This window comes from Natator depressus, chromosome 2 (assembly GCF_965152275.1).
Source record: "Natator depressus isolate rNatDep1 chromosome 2, rNatDep2.hap1, whole genome shotgun sequence".
NCBI lineage: Eukaryota > Metazoa > Chordata > Testudines > Cheloniidae > Natator > Natator depressus.
The window spans coordinates 96,695,101-96,714,216 of NC_134235.1; the positions used below are offsets into that span (position 1 = coordinate 96,695,101).

The 19,116-nt window shown below is 39.2% G+C and overlaps 1 protein-coding gene across 4 annotated transcripts in view; it reads right to left on the minus strand.

Annotated features, from left to right (window-relative positions):
* Positions 1–18,745, minus strand: part of NETO1 (neuropilin and tolloid like 1) — an 83,243-nt gene extending 64,498 nt beyond the window's left edge. For 3 of the 4 annotated variants that reach the window (XR_012638109.1, XM_074944717.1, XM_074944716.1), the window contains exons 1-4: positions 17,840–18,745; positions 11,511–11,564; positions 8,875–9,015; positions 1,379–1,627 (exon numbers count right to left, since the gene is read on the minus strand). Coding sequence is in view for 3 of the 4 variants with exons in the window: in XM_074944717.1 (XP_074800818.1) it covers positions 1,379–1,627; positions 8,875–9,015; positions 11,511–11,564; positions 17,840–17,867 (472 nt within the window). In the remaining variant the exon portion in view is untranslated. The remainder of the gene's footprint in view (positions 1–1,378; positions 1,628–8,874; positions 9,016–11,510; positions 11,565–17,839) is intronic. The other variant, XM_074944718.1, reaches the window with a different exon arrangement.
* Positions 18,746–19,116: the final 371 nt, after the last annotated feature.

Here is a 19,116-nt window from a genome sequence, read left to right on the forward strand (position 1 = left end):
GGCAGGGAGGTGAGGGAATATCGTGAAGCCCACAGAGCCTCTGTTACTGACAGATCACAGCTAATCCAATTTTTAAGAGGTAAGCACATGTGGCTCTTCAGTAAAATTTCACCCAAGGAATATTGTTCTGTCCATTCACAATTGTTTATAGAAAAACAAAGTATATATATGCCCACCAGCTTACTGAAGAATTTCCCACAGACATCAATAAGAAGTTCTCCTATTGTATATGTGAAATGCATGTCCGACCTATAGGTACACTTTCCCCTTCAAGAGACAATATCCTTCAGCTTAATATCTAGTTGAAACCCAATTGTTAATTTTATGTTATCTCTTGTACTTGTTTCAGATAAATAAAGCTGTGTAGAGCCCTTTGAGGTTAATTCCTGCTTGCTTTAGTTACACATAGGTAGTCCTATTAACTTCTGTGGTACCACTGGAATAAGGAAGCAAGCAGGATTTGTGTCTGACTGATTTTTGCTCATGTTCTAAAAGAACATTACTGTACCCAATACAAGTTAACTGAAACATTGGTTACATAATTGACAAAATTGCATAAATAATTACAAGTACAACCCCTCTGAGCAAGCTATATTAAAATATGAGTCATTGCTCTGTATGTCAGAGACCCTATAGAATGCCATGAAATCCTCAAGACTGCAGTGTAGTGCTACTGAAGCCAAAAATAAAATAAATAACTTTTTTATTGTAATGATCTGAGGAAACATTTAGCTGGAAGTATGACTAGAAATTTTGATTTTACTCTAATAAATTAAACAGACAAATTGATAAAGAAAGTGTAATTGTACAACTGCAAATGAGATTTGGAAACATCTTTCACTGGAACACTTAGCTGAACACATTATTCTTTGGATCTCAAACTTCCTTTTGGAATGCATGCAGCAGTTTGCCAGTTATCTCCCCTAATGAGCACAGGTATAGGATAGTCCCTCCCTAATAGAGCAAAGCGAAAAAGCAGTGATGTAATTTTCTGAGAATTCCTTTTTTAATTATTATTAAAATACTTTTTATTGCTGATCACTTTGAAGGAAAAACTACACAGCGTAACAATCAAATATAAACTGTATACTTCCTGATAAAGGATTTTAAATGATTTCCTAGAATAGAACTCTGTTGAAAACAATGTGTTTTTACAATTACACAAGTCCCTCCGCTCAATATGTGAAAAAAGCTGGGTGTGTTGTGCAAAATGGATAAACAAACTGGGCATCAGGAGCTTAAACTAAAAAATATATTTTCTTTGAAATTAAAATATATTCCCATTAAAAATATTGAAGTGCTGCACAATTCTACATTACTACCACAGCAAGCTGTAAAAATCAAAACTTTTGCCAAAAGTGTAACACTTTGTACTCACCAGGTGTGAAATTATATCGAGCAGAAAAACCCATAGATTCCAGCTCACCATCAGCAAAAAATTTAATCCACAGGAATCTGCCACTAGATTTTATCATAGGTGGATTTTGCTGTCCACAGAAACGTCCAATGATTGGGGAAAAGCCAAAAGGTCCATCTCGCACTTCAATGTGATCAAATTTACACTCCCAAGAAGGCTCTACAGAATATTTTTCATCAAAGTGTAGCTCAATACATTGTCTAGGGGCAGCTAGAGGGGGAAAGAAAACAAAATTTGTGCAGTTAAAAACTTGCTAATTTTTTTACTTTCAGAATTTTGATAAATTTATACATTCTAGTTTCTCGATACACTATTACCTTTTTTTCTTAATCAATGGTTCTGGTCAGTATCTGAAAATTATGACATCTTCAGTAGCCTAACTAAATTTCACTACATTAACTCACATACCTATTCTTACCCTATGAAAAAGCATTTCCAACACTATTTCTTAAGTAAGCTAAGAAAACCATCTATGTCAAAAAGCAAAATATGATTTCGCAATAGTTGGTTCACAGAGAAGTTCTGAAGGAATCCAATTAATGGGTGAAAATCTCTCCTCAGACATCTTAAGGAAGATATACTTTTCTTCAGTGCTTATGAAGATGAGGAATTCCTTCTTCAGAACTAGAGTATGACACTAAGGACAAATTCTGTCTCCAGATGCACTGAAGTCAATGAGAGGCCTGTGTATAAATCCTACAACAAAATTTGGCCTTAAATAATTTTACCATCTTACTGGAAACATAACATTAAATACGGGGAAACATCATTTATGAAACCACCCAAAGAACAAGTAAAATTAATTTCCTTAATTAAAGAACAAACAATATGCTACTGGAAACCTTGAAGATACTTTAAAATGATCACTTAATCAAAGATTTGACTACTAAAGAGATACTAAATTCAGAGATTTTTATGGCCAGTGGGGATCCTGTATAACAAAGACAAGAGAATTTCACCCAGTAATTTGCACATGAAGTCCAATAGATTGTGGTTGAACTACAGCATTTTCTTAATCGTCAGTGCCACTGAAGACAAGGATCTGGCTCTGGGTGGGCCCTCCACTTTTGCTTCTGGGAGCATGACATTAATTTCATGTATTGTTTGTTTTTAATTAAACTGCCTGTGTTAGAAAACCCTATCTCTCCATCACGCCAATACACCCTACGAGAAATCTTGCCAGTGATGATTCATAGTCAAACAAATGCTTGACCAAACGTTGCTTGATTTCCACGGATTATTAAATGTATTGTGAGAAACACTGCAAAGAGGATTCTGACTTACACTAAGACCTTTTTATACCACTTTGTCATTGATAAGTAAATTACACTGCCAGAGTGGCGTAAAAGGTAAGTGAGAATCAGACCTGAAGTCCTGACTCCGTTGAAACTCCCATTGGCATCTGCTGGACTAAGGAGTGCAAAATTTAGTTCATTCTGTACAACAGCATTCTGAACCTTCTATCAATATTGGTTTTAGGATTTGAATATTGCTACTGTTTATTTTCCTTTCCTTATATTTATATTTAAACTGAGTTGAGAGTGTTTTGCCTATGTGAGTATGTAGCTCTGAGAAGAGGTTGTGCAGGGCCCCATTGCCTCCTGGGGTGTTCAGGGCGGGATTGTGCTTGCCCTGAGCTCTCCTGTGTACAGAACATGCACCGGCTGCTCTGAGGCGGTAACGTCTACTACTCCTATTATGCCTAGCCTACTAGACAGCCCAGTACAGAGAAGAACAGAGCTTTCAGCCTCACCCTCTCTGTTTGGGATGCAGCACTTTGTGCTCCCGCAACTGTAAGGACTGTGATTATCCCTAATCCTTGCAGAGGGTATCCCAAGATAGGAAGGGGTCCCAGGCCCTACCCCATTCTCCTATCCAGACACACAAAGGCCAAGAACAATTTGGCCCCTAAACTGCATTGCCTTTTTTGAATACTGTGTTTACACTTAAAGATCAAAGTTTCAAGCTGACTACATCTCATCTGAGCAACAAAGTGATCCAAATGTTCCTGAAAATATCTATGCATGACTGAAAAAGCCACAGCTCAAATCCTCGCTTCTGGTTAAATACTGAATACACAAGAGTATGATTTCTACCAAACCTCCTCTTTGCTTATAACAAGCAAGTTTTCTATGAGGCCCTTCCTGTGCCCTAGCTTACTGCACAGCAACACAGTTATGCTCTCAAGCAGGCCCACCACAACTATTAGATTATACTTTCCTTCACAGTGTACAGGAAAATGTACTCGTTACTGGGAGGGTCAATCCTGAAATCCTCACTCATGTGTAAAGTCCACTGATGGCCATAGAAATTTGGCCTATAGTTACAGTTTAGGCAAAGGATGTGAGTAAAAACATTGCTGGTGTCTCATCAAATCTTAAAAATCTTCTTTATTAAGCTTCTAATTATTTTTCTTCTGAGACTTTAATACCATGGAAAGACTGCTTAATGCTTGAATGTCTTGTCACCTTTTTAATTTAATTAGCTTCCACAAGTGCTGTCTTTAGATTTTACATTTGCTGGGGAAAAAAAGACATTGGTTGCTAACTAGTTTTAACAGTTGCAGCAAAACTCACACAATTAAGGTTTTAATTCTGAGCAGCCTGTAAGTCTGTGTAACTAACAGCTAAAGTTAAGAAAAAAAATTCTGTTTCATTTAGCAGACTGTTTGGAAATGAGACAATGATCTAAACATCTACCTCTCAGAAATGTGAGTTGCTGCAGGACTAATGGATTTGCTTAAATCCTTGGTATCTCCAGTTGTTCAGATCCTTTTACTTGTTTTGGATAATAAATTATAAAAACATGAAACTCCATGAAATATACTATGTAAATCCACTTATACTGTTACTCAAGCAGACAGTTTTTTTAATATAGTGAAATATGACAGCCCTACAAGATTTATATACAGAGAAAGAGTATACAAGAAACTTAATGATCATTGGGAAAACATGGATGGCCTTCAAGAGATCTACCATTCATTTTGTATAGATTATAAAGGAAACAGGCAGGCAATATTAACACCCAAAATATATATAAATTGGAAGATTTAATGGACAGCTCTTCTCAAGTTCATAAAGATGATCCCAGGCACTCCCTCCTTATATTTATAAATATGCATTTAATTGGAGAATAATTATTGAATTGATCTAAATATGCAAGTAACAAGATTCTACACATCTAGCACAAAAGTTGAAATATATTTTATAATTTTTGGCTGTGTCATTCTCAGAATATATTTAACACAAGTAAAAGCCTTAGCTCTTGAAGGTGCTCCATGTGCACAATTCCTATTGAAATCAATGGGACAAATTCATTGCTGGCAAAAGCAAGTGCAGTTACTGGAGTTAACCCTGAATATGCCAGCGGTGAATTTTGTCCAGCAGAAGTTGTGCATGTGTGATGCACGTGCAGGATCTGTCCCAATATTAAATTAAAAAGCACACAACTTTCTTTGCCCACTGAAAAAGGCAAGACCACACCCATATTAACAGATTTTATGGCCAAATGGGACTGGTCTTATCTTCTAGTCAGATTTCCATAACACAGGTCATAGAACCTCATGCAGGAATTCCTGCATCGAGCCCATAATTTCTGGTTGATCTAGAACATATCTTTTAGAAAACATCCAATCTTGATTTAAAGATTTCTAGCAATGGAGAAACCGCCACATCCCTAGTCGTTCCAATGGTTAATTATCCTGACTGTTAGAATAATTACATCTTATTTCTAGTCTGAATTTGCGTAGCTTCAGCTTCTGGCTGTTGGCTCTTGTTACATCTTTGAAGGCTAGATTAAAGAACCATCTGCTAACAGAATCCCCTCCCTCCCCCCATTTAGGTACTTTAGACGATGATCATAGCACCTATTGTGGACACCTATTCTTTATTAAAGCAATTTTAAAATGCTAAAAGAGTGGCATACATTTAACATGAGCTACAATATTTTGAAACTATTTTATAGCAAAATAAAATACTATTTCAGTACGACAGAACAAATTCTGAAGCTCTTACTCTGTCCCATTAAAGTCAGTGGAAATTTTGCCTCAGTAGGGACTTCAGGATTTGTGCTATTATTGTTTTTATTGCCCTATTGTGTGTTTTCATTATATTATATTGGAACTGAAAGAATACTTTTAAATATATTATTCTGTGAAACTCATTGTCACAGGTTACATAAAATAGGATAACAATGTATAAGGCATATAAAGGCTTTGAATACAAAGGCGTAAACCATATACAGAGATAGAAATTAGCTTTAAACTTCCCCCATGTGCACCTTATTCCTTGCTATTCATTATAGGGATTCTAGCACTGTTGTCTGAAGTTTCTGGTAGTTGCTGCTGTTGAAGACAAGATACCAAATTTGATGGATCAGTGGTCTGATCTAGTATGGGAATTCTACGTTACTATGTCCTATTTGTTAAGTTTGAGAGAGACTTCCACAGAATAACAGGTTTCAGAGTAGTAGCCATGTTAGTCTGTATCCACAAAAAGAAAAAGGAGTACTTGCGGCACCTTAGAGACTAACAAATTTATTTGAGCATAAGCTTTCGTGAGCTGTAGCTCACGAAAGCTTATGCTCAAATAAATTTGTTAGTCTCTAAGGTGCCGCAAGTACTCCTTTTCTTTTTCCACAGAATAGACAGTCACATCTTTATGATGTGGGTTAAATGGCATTATCAAATTTATCAGTCATTCATCCTTCATTTAAAATACACACATATCCATTATTCGCAGTGTTTTTGTAACCATGCTGGTCCCAGGATATTAGAGACAAAATTAAAAGATATTACCTTGTCCACCTTGTCTCTAATATGTACTGTATGTAACTTTAACTGTTCTTATCCATATCAGTGTCTAATCTTTGTTTTGAAAACCCTCAACCTCAATATCTTGTGACAATGATATTTAAAAGTATTCTTTCAATTTCTTTGACAGTCATACTTATGTCTTGTAAAAAAAGGAACACCCAATTTATTTTTTCTGTGCCTTTATTTTAGAGAGCTCTATCCTGTCCCCATTTGTTTGTTTCTTCTGTAAGCAATTATAATTTTTTCAGTTTCTCTTATTATGAAACTTTACCACACCTCTATTCATTGTGGTGCCCACCAGTTGACCTGTTCTTGTCCTGCCTCTTTCTTTATTTTTGAGAGAGAGAGAGAGAGAGAGAGAGACCAGGACTGACCACAGCATTGAAGGGGAGAGCTTACAATCATATTCCATAATGTCATCATAAGGCTTCAGCAATTTTTTTTAATCTCATTCCATGTACATCCTAATATTCAAGTTTTTGTTTGTTTTTAAATAAAAACCAGCAGTTGCTCATTAAGCAGAGAACTTAAGTGTGCTGTATACAAGAACACCTAGGTTTGTGTTTTGTTAGTTAGCTACCACTAATTTATAACACAGTAATGTGTAGGAGTTCAAATTATTCCTTACAATGCAATGTACAGCGTATCTGTCAACATAGAATTTCATCTGCATCTTGCAACCTATTTGCCTATCTTAGTTATAGGCTTCTCAAATTCCACACATATTTCTGCAATTTTGACTGTCCTAAATCATTTTACGTAAACTGCATATTTTGTCACAGTACTGTCCACTCCCATTTTTCAGATCATTCATGAATATATTCAAACAACAATAGCCGATCCTTTGGGTACCCCATTGTTCAGAGAAAAAAAAATAGTCTTGTGGTAAGGCACCAGACTAGAGCTTTGTTCTCATCTCTTCCACAAGCTTCCTCTGTAACTCTGAGAAATATCACTGTGCCTCCATTCATCTCCTGTCCAATGGGGATAAGAAACCTCAAAAGAATGTTATGAGGATACATTCATTAATGTGTGCAAGAAGCTCAGATTCTAGGAGCATAAGTATCACAGTAACGGAAATAAGTTAAATAACCTTTTCATGTTCAAAACTGACCTGCTCTTGTGTTTTTCTCTTATCCAATTTCTAATTCCTGACAGAATTTAACCTATTACCTCATGACTGCTTAGTTTCCTTAACAGATTCTTGAGCAGGAAGAATTCTAGTTGACTGGAGAAGCCCGGTTTTCCTTTATAGAAGTCATGCTTGTTTGTCCCCATATCATATTCATCTTGCCATTTTATAATTCTCTCTAATTCTTGTTTTAATCAATTTCCCTGGTAAAGTAAAGCTCAGTAGTCTGGAGCTCCCAAGACCCTCTCTACGACCTGGTTTAAGAAGAGTTCTATGAAAACTCGAAAGCTTGTCTCTTACATCAACAGGAGTTGGGCCAATAAAAGATATTACCTCCCGCACCTTGTCTCACTTATTTTTCAAATATAAAAAGATGGATACAACATTTGCTGCCCTTCAGTCTCCTGGTATAGTAGCAGATTTTTATAAGATAGCATACTGTTAGCAACTCTGGGCCAAATTTTTAAAAGTATTTAGGTGCCTAAATCTGCGGACAGGTGCCTAACCCCATTGAAATCAATGGTATCCTAGGTGGTTTTGAAAATCCCACTAGACACCTATCTGCATCTAAGTACATTTATATATCTGGTCCTCAGTTACTTCATTCTTATCTAATGTTTCTATCTATCTAGATAGGCATAGAACCATTATCACTGGAGCAGCTTGATTGCCTTCCCAACTCTTACATGAATTGCATCTTGTCCTTATGACTTGTTAGTTTGTTCCTGCACCCACCTTTTTTGACACTGTAAACTCTGACAGTACCTCAATCTTTATTACCTTCCCCAGACCTCATCTTTTCAAGCATCTCCTCAATGTTCATCAATCTGTGCTGCAAAGGAAAGAAATCATGTAGCTTGTGTGTAATGTCCTTAATTGCTTTCTTTGAAGCTTCCTGCTTCTACTGTACTTACATAATTTCTTAGTAGTTTTAATATCTTTGGCTCTTCATTCTTCTAAATCCCATTTTACCTGCCATAGGGTATAGTCCTTTTTATTGGAATCACTTTAATTTTATTATTAATTCTTTTTTAATTACAGACTCTTGTTTGGGTTGAATAAGCTCCATTCACACACACACTTTTTTGTTCAGCTGCACTGGGTTGGTTTTGAATCTTGCCTTCTTGCTTCCCTTTTTATGCATACCTTCTAGGATTCAGTTATAGTATGTTTAAGAAGCTTCCATGATGCTTTTTTATTCTAGGGTTTTTTACTTGTTCTCTTTTTTTAAAAAATCCTTTAAAAAGTTTAATGTTATGGTACCAATTTTAGATACAGTCAGTTCCCCAAGTGAGTTTACATAATTACAAGTACCTTTCCCACAAAGCAATCATTTAAGATGTCAAGAAATTGCTTCTCTAAATCCTGTCTCCCATTTGACCAAACTATCAGACATATTTTCCAATATTTAGAATCACCATACACAAATTCCCAGGACACATATGAGATGAAAGACATTATTTGTGAGAAACCCAGTTAATCTCAGAAGAATGGGAGTCACTGGCTGGTCACCTTCTATAATGTAGATGCACTCTCTGTCAGGAGGATACTTGTTGGGGTAATTGGGAGAAGTGAAGATGCCTCCTTCTGCATATTTTGTCCAAGTTCCACACTGTACTGGTTTCTGCCCTTCTGAAGTGGTTTGCTTTTCTGCTTAAAACAGGGGGAGGGGGGAAATCACATCACACAAAATATTTAGTACACGTAACTATTTAAGATAATAAGTCCCTATTAAGGGTCTAAACCTATTTACATTGAAGCCAATGGGAGTTTTAGCATTGACTTCAATGGGAACAGGGTTGGGTTCCAGGGCCTGAATAGGTAGTCTTTTTAAATGTCAAACGATTAAAAAAATTAATCGTGATTAATTGCATTGTTAAACAATAAGATAATACTATTTATCCAAATATTTTGGATATTTTCCACATTTTCAAACATTGATTTCAGTTAGAGCACATAATACAAAGTGTACCATGATTACTTTATATTTATTTTTATTATAAATATTTGCACTGTAAAAATAAAATCATATTTTTCAATTCCTCTAATACAAGTATTGTAGTGCAATCTCTTTATCATGAAAGTTGAACTTATGTAGAATTACGTACAAAAAATAACTGCATTCAAAAAATAAAACTATGTAAAACTTTAGAGCCAACGAGTCCAGCCAGTCCTACTTCTTGTTCAGCCAATCACTCAGACAAACAAGTTTGGTTACACTTGCAGAAGATAATGCTACCCACTTCTTGTTTACACTTTCTCATGAAAATGAGAAGAGGTTTTCAGGTGGCTCTGTTGTAGCCGGTGTCACAAGATATTTACATGCCATATGCACTAAAGATTCATATGTTCCTTCATACTTCAACCACCGTTCCAGAGGACATGCGTCCATGCTGATGATGGGTTCTGCTCGATAACTATCCAAAGCAGTGCAGACAAACACATGTTCATTTACATCTTCTCAGTCAGATGCCACCAGCAGCAGGTTGATTTTCTTTTTTGGTGGTTCAGCTTCTGTAGTTTCTGAAACCGAGTTGTTGCTCTTTTAAGACTTCCGAAAGCATGCTCCACACCCTGTCCTGATCAGATTTTGGAAGGCACTTCAGATTCTTAGCTACAGCACTTGACCTATCTTTAGAAATCTCACATTGGTACCTTCTTTGCGTTTTGTCAAATCTGCAGTGAAAGTGTTCTTAAAATGAAGATGTGCTGAGTCATCATCTGAGGCTGCTATAACATGAAATATATGGCAGGATGCAGGTAAAACACAGAGCAGTAGGCATACAATTCTCCCCGAAAGAGTTCAGTCACAAATTTTATTACACTTTTTTTTAAAACGAGTGCTATCAGCATGGAAGCATGTCCTCTGGAATGGTGGCTAAAGCATGAAGAGGCATACAAATGTTTAGCGTATCTGGCATGTAAATACCTTGCTATGTCTGCTACAAAAGTGCCATGTGAACATCTGTTCTCACTTTCAGATGAGACTGTAAACAAGAGACAGGCAGAATTATCTCCTGCAAAAGTAAACAAACTTGCTTGTCTGAGCAATTGGCTGAACAAATAGGACTGAGTCGACTTGTAGGCTCTAAAGCTTTACAGTGTTTTGGTTTTGAGTGCAGTAACCAAAAATTTAAAAAAAAAAAATCTACATTTATAAATTACACTTTCACGATACAGAGATTGCACTACAGTATTTCTGTGAGGTGAATTGAAAAATGCTATTTCTTTTGTTTATCATTTTTACAGTGCAAGTATTTGTAATGAACATAATATAAAGTGGCACCTTAAAAACTAACAGATTTATTTGGGCATAAGCTTCCCTGGGTATAAAACCCACTTCTTCAGAAGCATGGAGTGAAAATTACAGATACAGGCATAAATGTACTGGCACAAGAAGAGAAGGGAGTTACCTTACAAGTGAAGAACCAGTGTTGACAAGGCCAATTCAGTCAGGATGGAGGTGGTCCACTCCCAAAAATTGATGAGGAGGTGTCAATAGCAAGAGAGGGAAAATTGCTTTTGTAGTGAGCCAGCCACTCACAGTCCCTAGTCAAGCCCAAATTAAAGGTGTTAAGTTTGCAAATGAATTGTAGCTCTGTAGTTTCTCTTTGAAGTCTGTTTTTTAAAGTTTTTTCTGTTGAAGGATGGCTACTTTTAAATCTATTATTGAATGTCCAGGGAGACTGAAGTGTTGTCCTACTGGCTTTTGTATGTTACCATTCCTGATGTCTGATTTGTGTCCATTTATTGGACTCTTCATTGTTTTTTGTGGCTACAAACTAACATGGATACCCCTCTGATAATATAAAGTGAGTACTGGTACACTTTGTATTCGATGTTGTAACTGAAATCAATATATTTGAAAATGTAGAAAAACAATTTTAATTGCTATTCATTTTTTTGAGTTAATCGCGTGAGTTAACTGTGATTAATCGACAACGCTAGTCCTTACTCAGAATAACCTCCCATTGCAAGATCAGGCACTGGATCATCTAATGCTATCTGCAAATTTATAAAATAAGTTATATTTGAATTTTCATCAGTTCACTTTATTGATGCAAAAAATACATACAAGTACATTATGAAATATTTAAATATCTAAACAGGTGTCCAGAAATTGAGACTATACCCCATAAATAACATACCTGTTCCTTTTTTTGTTGCCCCAGACAGATGTAGGATGATTAGACTTGCTACAACTGAAAGACAAAAATACATTAGGTACAACATGAGGTTAGTGCCCGCAATTAAAGCAACTGTAACAACCTATCTCAATATAATACAATTTAAAGATATCCACAGTACAATAACAGACGGTTTTGTGGTGGCATTATAACATTCTTTTAAAAATATGTCTATTTGCAACTGGGTTCACCCTCCTTCACTCCCCACCCCTCTTTTCAATATTAAAATAAGACACTGGGCTGCCAATATTTTTTTTTTTTGTATGTTCATGATCTGGGATCAATAAAAAGTCAAGTGACTGCTACAAACACAGTGAGCAGAAAGATTGCTATAAAGGGTTGGTGGCACAAGTCTTATTTCAAATCTGCTTTGTTGTGGCATAAAGACAGGTTTGGCCTTATGGTGGGCGATATGGGTGACTGCCCAGGGCACCGTGGTCAAGAGGCAAGGATTATGGTGCAGGCCTGGAGTGCGAGACCACGGAAGGGAGATCAAGGCCATGGGGAGGTAGCAGGGCCCGGGGATGCCAAAAGACAAGGTCTCCCAGGGCACCATTTTCCCTAAGGCCAGCCATGCATAAAGAACTTTTGAAAACTAATGTGGTTGTGCAAGAAGGAGAAATCTTTTTTTCACATCACGACCAAAAGCATCTGCAAAGTCCCACTTACAGGAACTGTTCTGTGGGGAGGGGTGGTAGATCTGGTTTATTTGAACTTTCTTACATGAGGCAATTGTTTCTTGCTGTGAGGAATTCACAACTTCTTTTGCAGATAAAATTAGCTGAATCTGGACCAAAATATCTGCACCCATAGCAGCGGATCAAATCTGGTGAGAACCAGTGAAGTCTTTCTTTGCTTCAGTTCAAGCTGCTGATGCTTCTTGAGTTTCTGGAATTTGCAGCCTGGGAGTTAAATCCATGGCACTTTAGACTGGGGAAGACTAGTAAGGAGATACTGTGGCCATTATCAGAAACACTTTCTCTTTTCAGAAAAGCAAGGGGACAGTTTCTTTAAAGGTGGTTGTTAGACCTTTGCTCAAGAAATCATTTCTTGATGTTGACAGTTTCTATAGTTATCACCTTGTCTTGGATCATGTGCAGGGGAATGTGACTCAACAAGAGAGTAGAGAAGAGCTCCAGCAGTACCTGTTTTGCTCAGGTCTTTTCCGCCCTAGTGCATTTGGTATTCATAGAATCATAGAAGATTAGGGTTGGAAGAGACCTCAGGAGGTCATCTAGTCCAACCAGCTGCTCAAAGCTCAAACCCCAGTTAAATCATCCCAGTCAGGGCTTTGTCAAGCTGGGCCTTAGAAACCTCTAAGGATGGAGATTCCACCACTTCTCTAGATAACCCATTCCAGTGCTTCCCCACCTTCCTAGTGAAATAGTTTTTCCTAATTTTCAACCTAGACCTCCCCCACTGCAACTTGAGACCATTCCTCCTTGTTCTGTCATCTGCCACCACTGAACAGCCTCTTTGGAACCCTCCTTCAGATAGTTGAAGGCTGCTATCAAATCCCCCCTCACTGTTCTCTTCTACAGACTAAAAAGCCCAGTTCCCTCAGCCTCTCCTCATAAGTCATGTGCCCCATCCCCCTAATCATTTTTGTTGCCCTCTGCTGGACTCTCTCCAATTTGTCCACATCCTTTGTGTGTGTGTGTGGGGGGAGGGGGGCGGCAAAACTGGATGCAATACTTCAGATATGGCCTCACCAGCGCTGAATAGAGGAGAATAATCACTTCCCTCAATCTGCTGGCAATGTTCCTACTAATGCAGCCCAATATGCCGTTAGCCTTCTTGTCTAACTGTAATCCCCAGGTCCTTTTCTGCAGAACTGCCACTTAGCTAGTCGGTCCCCAACCCATAGCACTGCATGGGATTCTTCCATCCTAAGTGCAGGACTCTGCACTTGTCCTTGTTGAACATCATTAGATTTCTTTTAGCCCAATCTTTCACTTTGTGTAGGTCGCTCTGGACCCTGTCCCTACACTCCAGCGTATCTACCTCTCCCCGCAGCTTAGTGTCATCCGTGAACTTGCTGAGTGTACAATCCATCCCATCATCCAGATCATTAATGACGATGTTGAACAAAATCAGCCCCAGGACAGACCCCTAAGGCTCTCCGCTTGATAATGGCTGCCAATTAGACATCAAGCCATTGATCACTACCCATTGATTCCGAAGATCTAGCAAGCTTTCTATCCACGTTATAGTCCATTCATCCAATCCATAATTCTTTAACTTACTGGCAAGAATACTGTGGGAGACTGTATCAAAAGCTTTGCTGAAGTCAAGATATATTACATCCACCACTTTCCCCATATCCATAGAGCCAGGTATCTCATCCTAGAAGGCAATCAGGTTGGTAAGGCATGACTTGCGCTTGGTGAATCCACATTGACTTTTCCCGATCACCTTCCTTTCCTCCAAGTGCTTCAAAATGGATTCCTTGAGGACCTTCTCCATGATTTTTCCAGGGACTGAGGTGAAGCCGACTGGTTTGTAGTTCCCCGGATTCTCCTTCTTCACTTTTTTTAGCCTGGGCACCATATAAAGACTGCACAGGTTCTTTTTCCAATTATTAATCAGGATGGATACTCAATCTTGATTATTTTAGATCTATCAGCGGCTATTGATACTGCTGACCATGAGAATGTGTTGATATATTCACGGATCACAGCAAACCTAAATAGGGTTGCCTTTGAATAGTTTCCTTCCTTTTTGTCCTGATAGCACTGGGAAATTGCCATCTACATCAATAACCCTTTCATACAGAGTTCCACACTGTTTTCTGTTTTGTCACTTTTTGTGCTCAATGTGTAAATGAAACCATTAGGACAGTTGGAGAGAAAATATAGTCTGTGGTGCTTTCAGTATCCTGATAACACCCAAATCTGTATTTCTAGGTCTTCCGACCCGAGCCTTGCAGAGGTTTGTGGCAAAGTTTTATCTCAAAGAAAGAAAGAAAGACTGAAGTGATGAAAAAACAATGCACTGGGAGCATATCCACCATTACTTTTCCAGTCCAGCTGTCTTGTTGGATCCCCAGCTGCTACTGGATATGCAAGTAGAAGTTGCAAATGGTGTAAAGCATTCTTAAATTTACACTTATCTGAAAAAAAGCTGCAATTTTCTTGCTATGGATCTCTTCAGTCATCCATGGCCTTACTGCAACATGTTGTACATATTTGAACATGTAGTCTCATCTCAGAATCTGAAACTAGTGTGGAATGCAGCTGCTCATTCACTAAAGCTGTGTTCCATGCAGGAAGCACATTGCAATTGTGCCTATGATCTCCATTGGTTGCCAGCTAATTTATGGATAGTGTAAGATGCTGGTTTAGACTTACAATATGAAGCTAACTGCAGAGGCTCTCTCTTTCTGTCCTCATGAATCCATGGCAATTTCAATCTGAGGTACTCAAGCTAGTAGCTCTATGGATAAAATGGGAGGAATCCGCTAGCAGGACATTCACGTGAGGGGGGCCAACTCCTTAAAATTTCCCTCCCTCTATCTGCCAGAACCTAGATTTGGTGAACTCCAGATCATGCTACAGAGTGTTCCCGTTTCCCCTGGCTTTCCTGGGGTGAAGACCAAGTATTGCCTGACAGTGAGGGTTGAATGGAATGTGTGTAAATGTCTTTTTCTGCTGGGACAGTTTGTATGTTATTTATTTATTACTGTTTTAATTCTAAGTGTATATATTCTGAGACTCTGGAGCTGTGCATTTTCTAAATGTGAATAACATAGCATTTCAAAGACCTGTGCTCTGCAAAGAGAATGGGAATCACTGATGAGTCAATGGAGAGGGATTATGATCTTCCACCCCAGCTCCCAATCTAGTAAACCTTTTAGCTCTCTCAGAAGACACTGATTATTAGATAATTAACAAACACCACCTTATCCTTATATAGCATCTTTCATTGGAGGCCCTCAACACACTTTTAAATATTAACATCCCCACTCTACAGATTTAGGAACTGAGGCACAGAGAAGCCAGGTGAAGGGTCCCAGCGACATTTCAGCAAAGATGAGAGGAGAATCCAGGTCACTTAAACCCAGCTTTCAGTTCTAACCACTAGAAACAATGCTTTTTAATTAAATTACCTACATTGCTGCAAAATGGAGAGCTATGCTTACAACTTGGCATGATGGTATTGATGATAAACAGTAAAAAATAATCTTGGAATAAAATATAATAAAGAAACAAGAAAAGCTTAAGGATACTCTGCTTAATCCTGATATATTGTATCCAACACAGCTGTACTGTTCAAGTGAAATACTTGTTCCCTTTACTTTTAATAGAGTAATTTGGATTGGGGGCTTTAAAGCATAAAAAATACTTATATTGCCACAAAATCCCACTTCTTTCTTCAGTGCTTAAAGAATTATGGAAATTTACCCCTTAAATTTCAAGGCAAAGACTCGATAATATATTTCTGTCAAACAGATAAATGTTAACCAGTGGAGAAATTTCTCAAGATGAATATGCTTATCTGTCAATGGGTTAAATTTACTGGATTACAAACACAGTATTTTGCATATTAAATCAACTGTAAAACCTGATGCCTTCCCCTTTTCCTCCCCTCTTATTATAGGACAAATACAATCTTTCCCATATTTAAAAAAAGCCAAAAGAAGAGCCTGATCCTGCTATCTTTACTCAGACAAAACTGCTAGTCAGGGAGCTTTACTGAAAGGAAGACACCAATATCAGCAATCATGGAGGTTTAGGGATTTTTTTAAAGCAGGATCCCACCTAATTTCTAGTTGATCTCCCCTCCTCCCCCCATTCCTCATCATCTAGCCGAATTGTAATTAGGCTTATTAGTGCTCCTCTGATTATGGACCTGTGCATATTTCTATTACACATCCATATTTGAAGAGGCTTATCATTTGGCCATAACAGTTGCTTAAGAATGTAACTTGACATGTAAGGTCTAACCCAGTAAAGAATTTTGAAAACAAGTTCTAAAAAATATTGCTATTTTACAAGCTAGCTGTATCTTTAAAGGATATTCTTTCAGAGTAGTTTAAACTACCAACCCTTCACACCTTCTCTTTTCTTGGGGAGGGGGTAGAAAATGACAATTTCCGGACCACCCATATTCATATCATGCAATAGACCCCATTGATATTTTCACACAAGAACTCGTGTTTCAAATGGCCTCGGTCCTGAGGCTTTTGTTTGTTTTCCACCCGTCCGGTTTAGCGAGTACATCTCCTGGCGCTCCTTACTATTCCTGTTTGGACAGGTGATTATTACGGAACGCGAACCATTGTCAATGCGCAACTCACAGCATTCACGTAACTATGCTCTACAAGAGTAACATGAACTGCTGCTAAAGCTGAGCGGATTTTGGATGGAGAACGCCGCAGCGTTAGAATAGCTTCATAACCAAGACCAAGCCACCAGGGCTTTTGATTGCTTCCCATTGATCACTTCAAATCAATAGAGAACACATACTAGCATCCAGAATAGACCGCCCCCAACACTGAAAATCGCATGTAAGGGTCTGATGGGGAAAAAAAAAGTAAATTCCGAGTTGTGACTGACACTCTGTCCTTTAATCCACCACATTGTGTTAAATGATTTTGATTACCATGGGCCAAACGTAGATCTCTGTGACACCGGCGATAATCCGGAGTAATGCCGATGAATGCATCTGATGAAGTGAGCTGTAGCTCACCAAAGCTTATGCTCAAATAAATTGGTTAGTCTCTAAGGTGCCACAAGTACTCCTTTTCTTTTTGCGAATGCAGACTAACACCGCTGCTACTCTGAAAGATGCCATCAATGGAGCTATTCTGGATTAACATCGGTGTGATTTAGGAGAAGAGCAGAATTTAGTTCCGTGTCTGAAGATCCCTCGGGTCTGTCATTTGAGGGTTCAAACCCAAGCCCCAGAGTTAACCCGGGTTAGAATCCCACAAGCAAGGAGATGGAATTCCGAACAGTCCCTGCAGCACCCTTTAGCTGCTAGTTTTGCATCCCCACTGGTTACTTTGAAAGCTTCTCTCTCTCTCTCTCTCTCTCTAATTACAGGTATACTCAGTCCTCCCTATCATCACCACAAACTCAACAAACAAGGGCATGTGTCACTGCAAACGCCAGACTATATCTCCGTCTTTCGTGCACCTCTTGCAATTATACTGCGGGGGGGGGGGGGGGGTATACCCGTGCCTTGAAGCTGGGAGCCTCCCAGTATTAACCGTCTCCACCTGTGCTGTTGGAAGAAGGAAGAATAGTTGCCCTGCGAAGCAGAGCGGCTTCAGGAAAGATACTTACTGTGAAACAAACTGCGCCCATGGATCATGTCTGTTCCTTACGCAAGGGGCTTCGATCTCCACTAATTCCATTTAGATACGGGAGGACTTCCAGTGGTGGGGAGAGGATGGAGTAGGAAAACTGAAGCCCACACACTCAGCGAAGGGTAGCAGCAGCCCTTCCTCTCCCTCCTCCTCGCCTTCAAACAATCACCGCCGTCTCAACCCCATCACATCAGAGCGATCATCATCATCACCACCCTCATCTTTGAATCATATCAAAAGCAGCAGCCGCTGAGTACGACAGGGAGTCTGCATAACTGGCGGCGACGGGCCAGAGAGAAAGAGACCGGAGGACAAGCACCTGGCAAAGAGCACATCAAAAGGGGGCCAGGAAAGAGGCCGGGGCAACGAGTAGGGGGGGTCGCTCGCACAACCCTCCCCCCTAATCACCAGTTTCATACAAAACCAAAAGCCGGTCGAAGCATTTCCTGTAGGATTTCAAGCCCAACGTTTCCCAGACCTTTGGGTTCTTTTGATGCATTGAAGGAAGGATTAATGGGTCCGTCATCAGCTCCCTGGGCTTGGTCCTCTGAAGGGGTGGGGTGGAGGGAGGGAGCCCAAAGGGGAGGGGGCAGGAAGATTTACCAAACAGGAGATTTAGTCATATTTGTGGGCACTGCAATCCTTATTAGAGAAGAAATCCTTTAAAATCGAACAAATCCATTTTTGCAAAACCCTCTCTCTGCGTGTTGCATAGTGTCAAGCAGCAGCGGCAAGCGGCTGAAAGCACATTGCACCGGCTCAAATCCTCCCGGCGATGGATGGAGAGGCAGAGAGAGAGATGGATGTACGTAGAGAGAGATCCCCTCACTCCTACAGTCCAGGGCGAAGAACAGAAGAAAATCCCGGAGATTCTTCCATTCATTCCACGGCGGGGGGGGGGGGGGTGTTGCTGTAGATTGTTGAATGGGGGGGGGGGAGGGAGGGTTTTTCCTCCTTCACTTTATGTCCTAAAGAAAATGTTCATTGTTCCTCACCCCACCAACTGCATCTGTCAAAAGGAAACAAGACACTTTCCCTCTTTGAGCTGAGCCTTCCCCCATTTACTTACACACAAACACACACAGAGAGAGAGACACACACAGAGGCAGGCAGCAATAAAAGTTTAGCGGTTAATCCTTCGGCTGCAGATACGATCGCCTCTTCCAATCAATCCACAGACAGGCAGGGAAATCTTTCACCCTCCCTCCCCAGCGTCCTCCCCAGCCAGCTCTCAGCCCAACACAGATGGCAGAG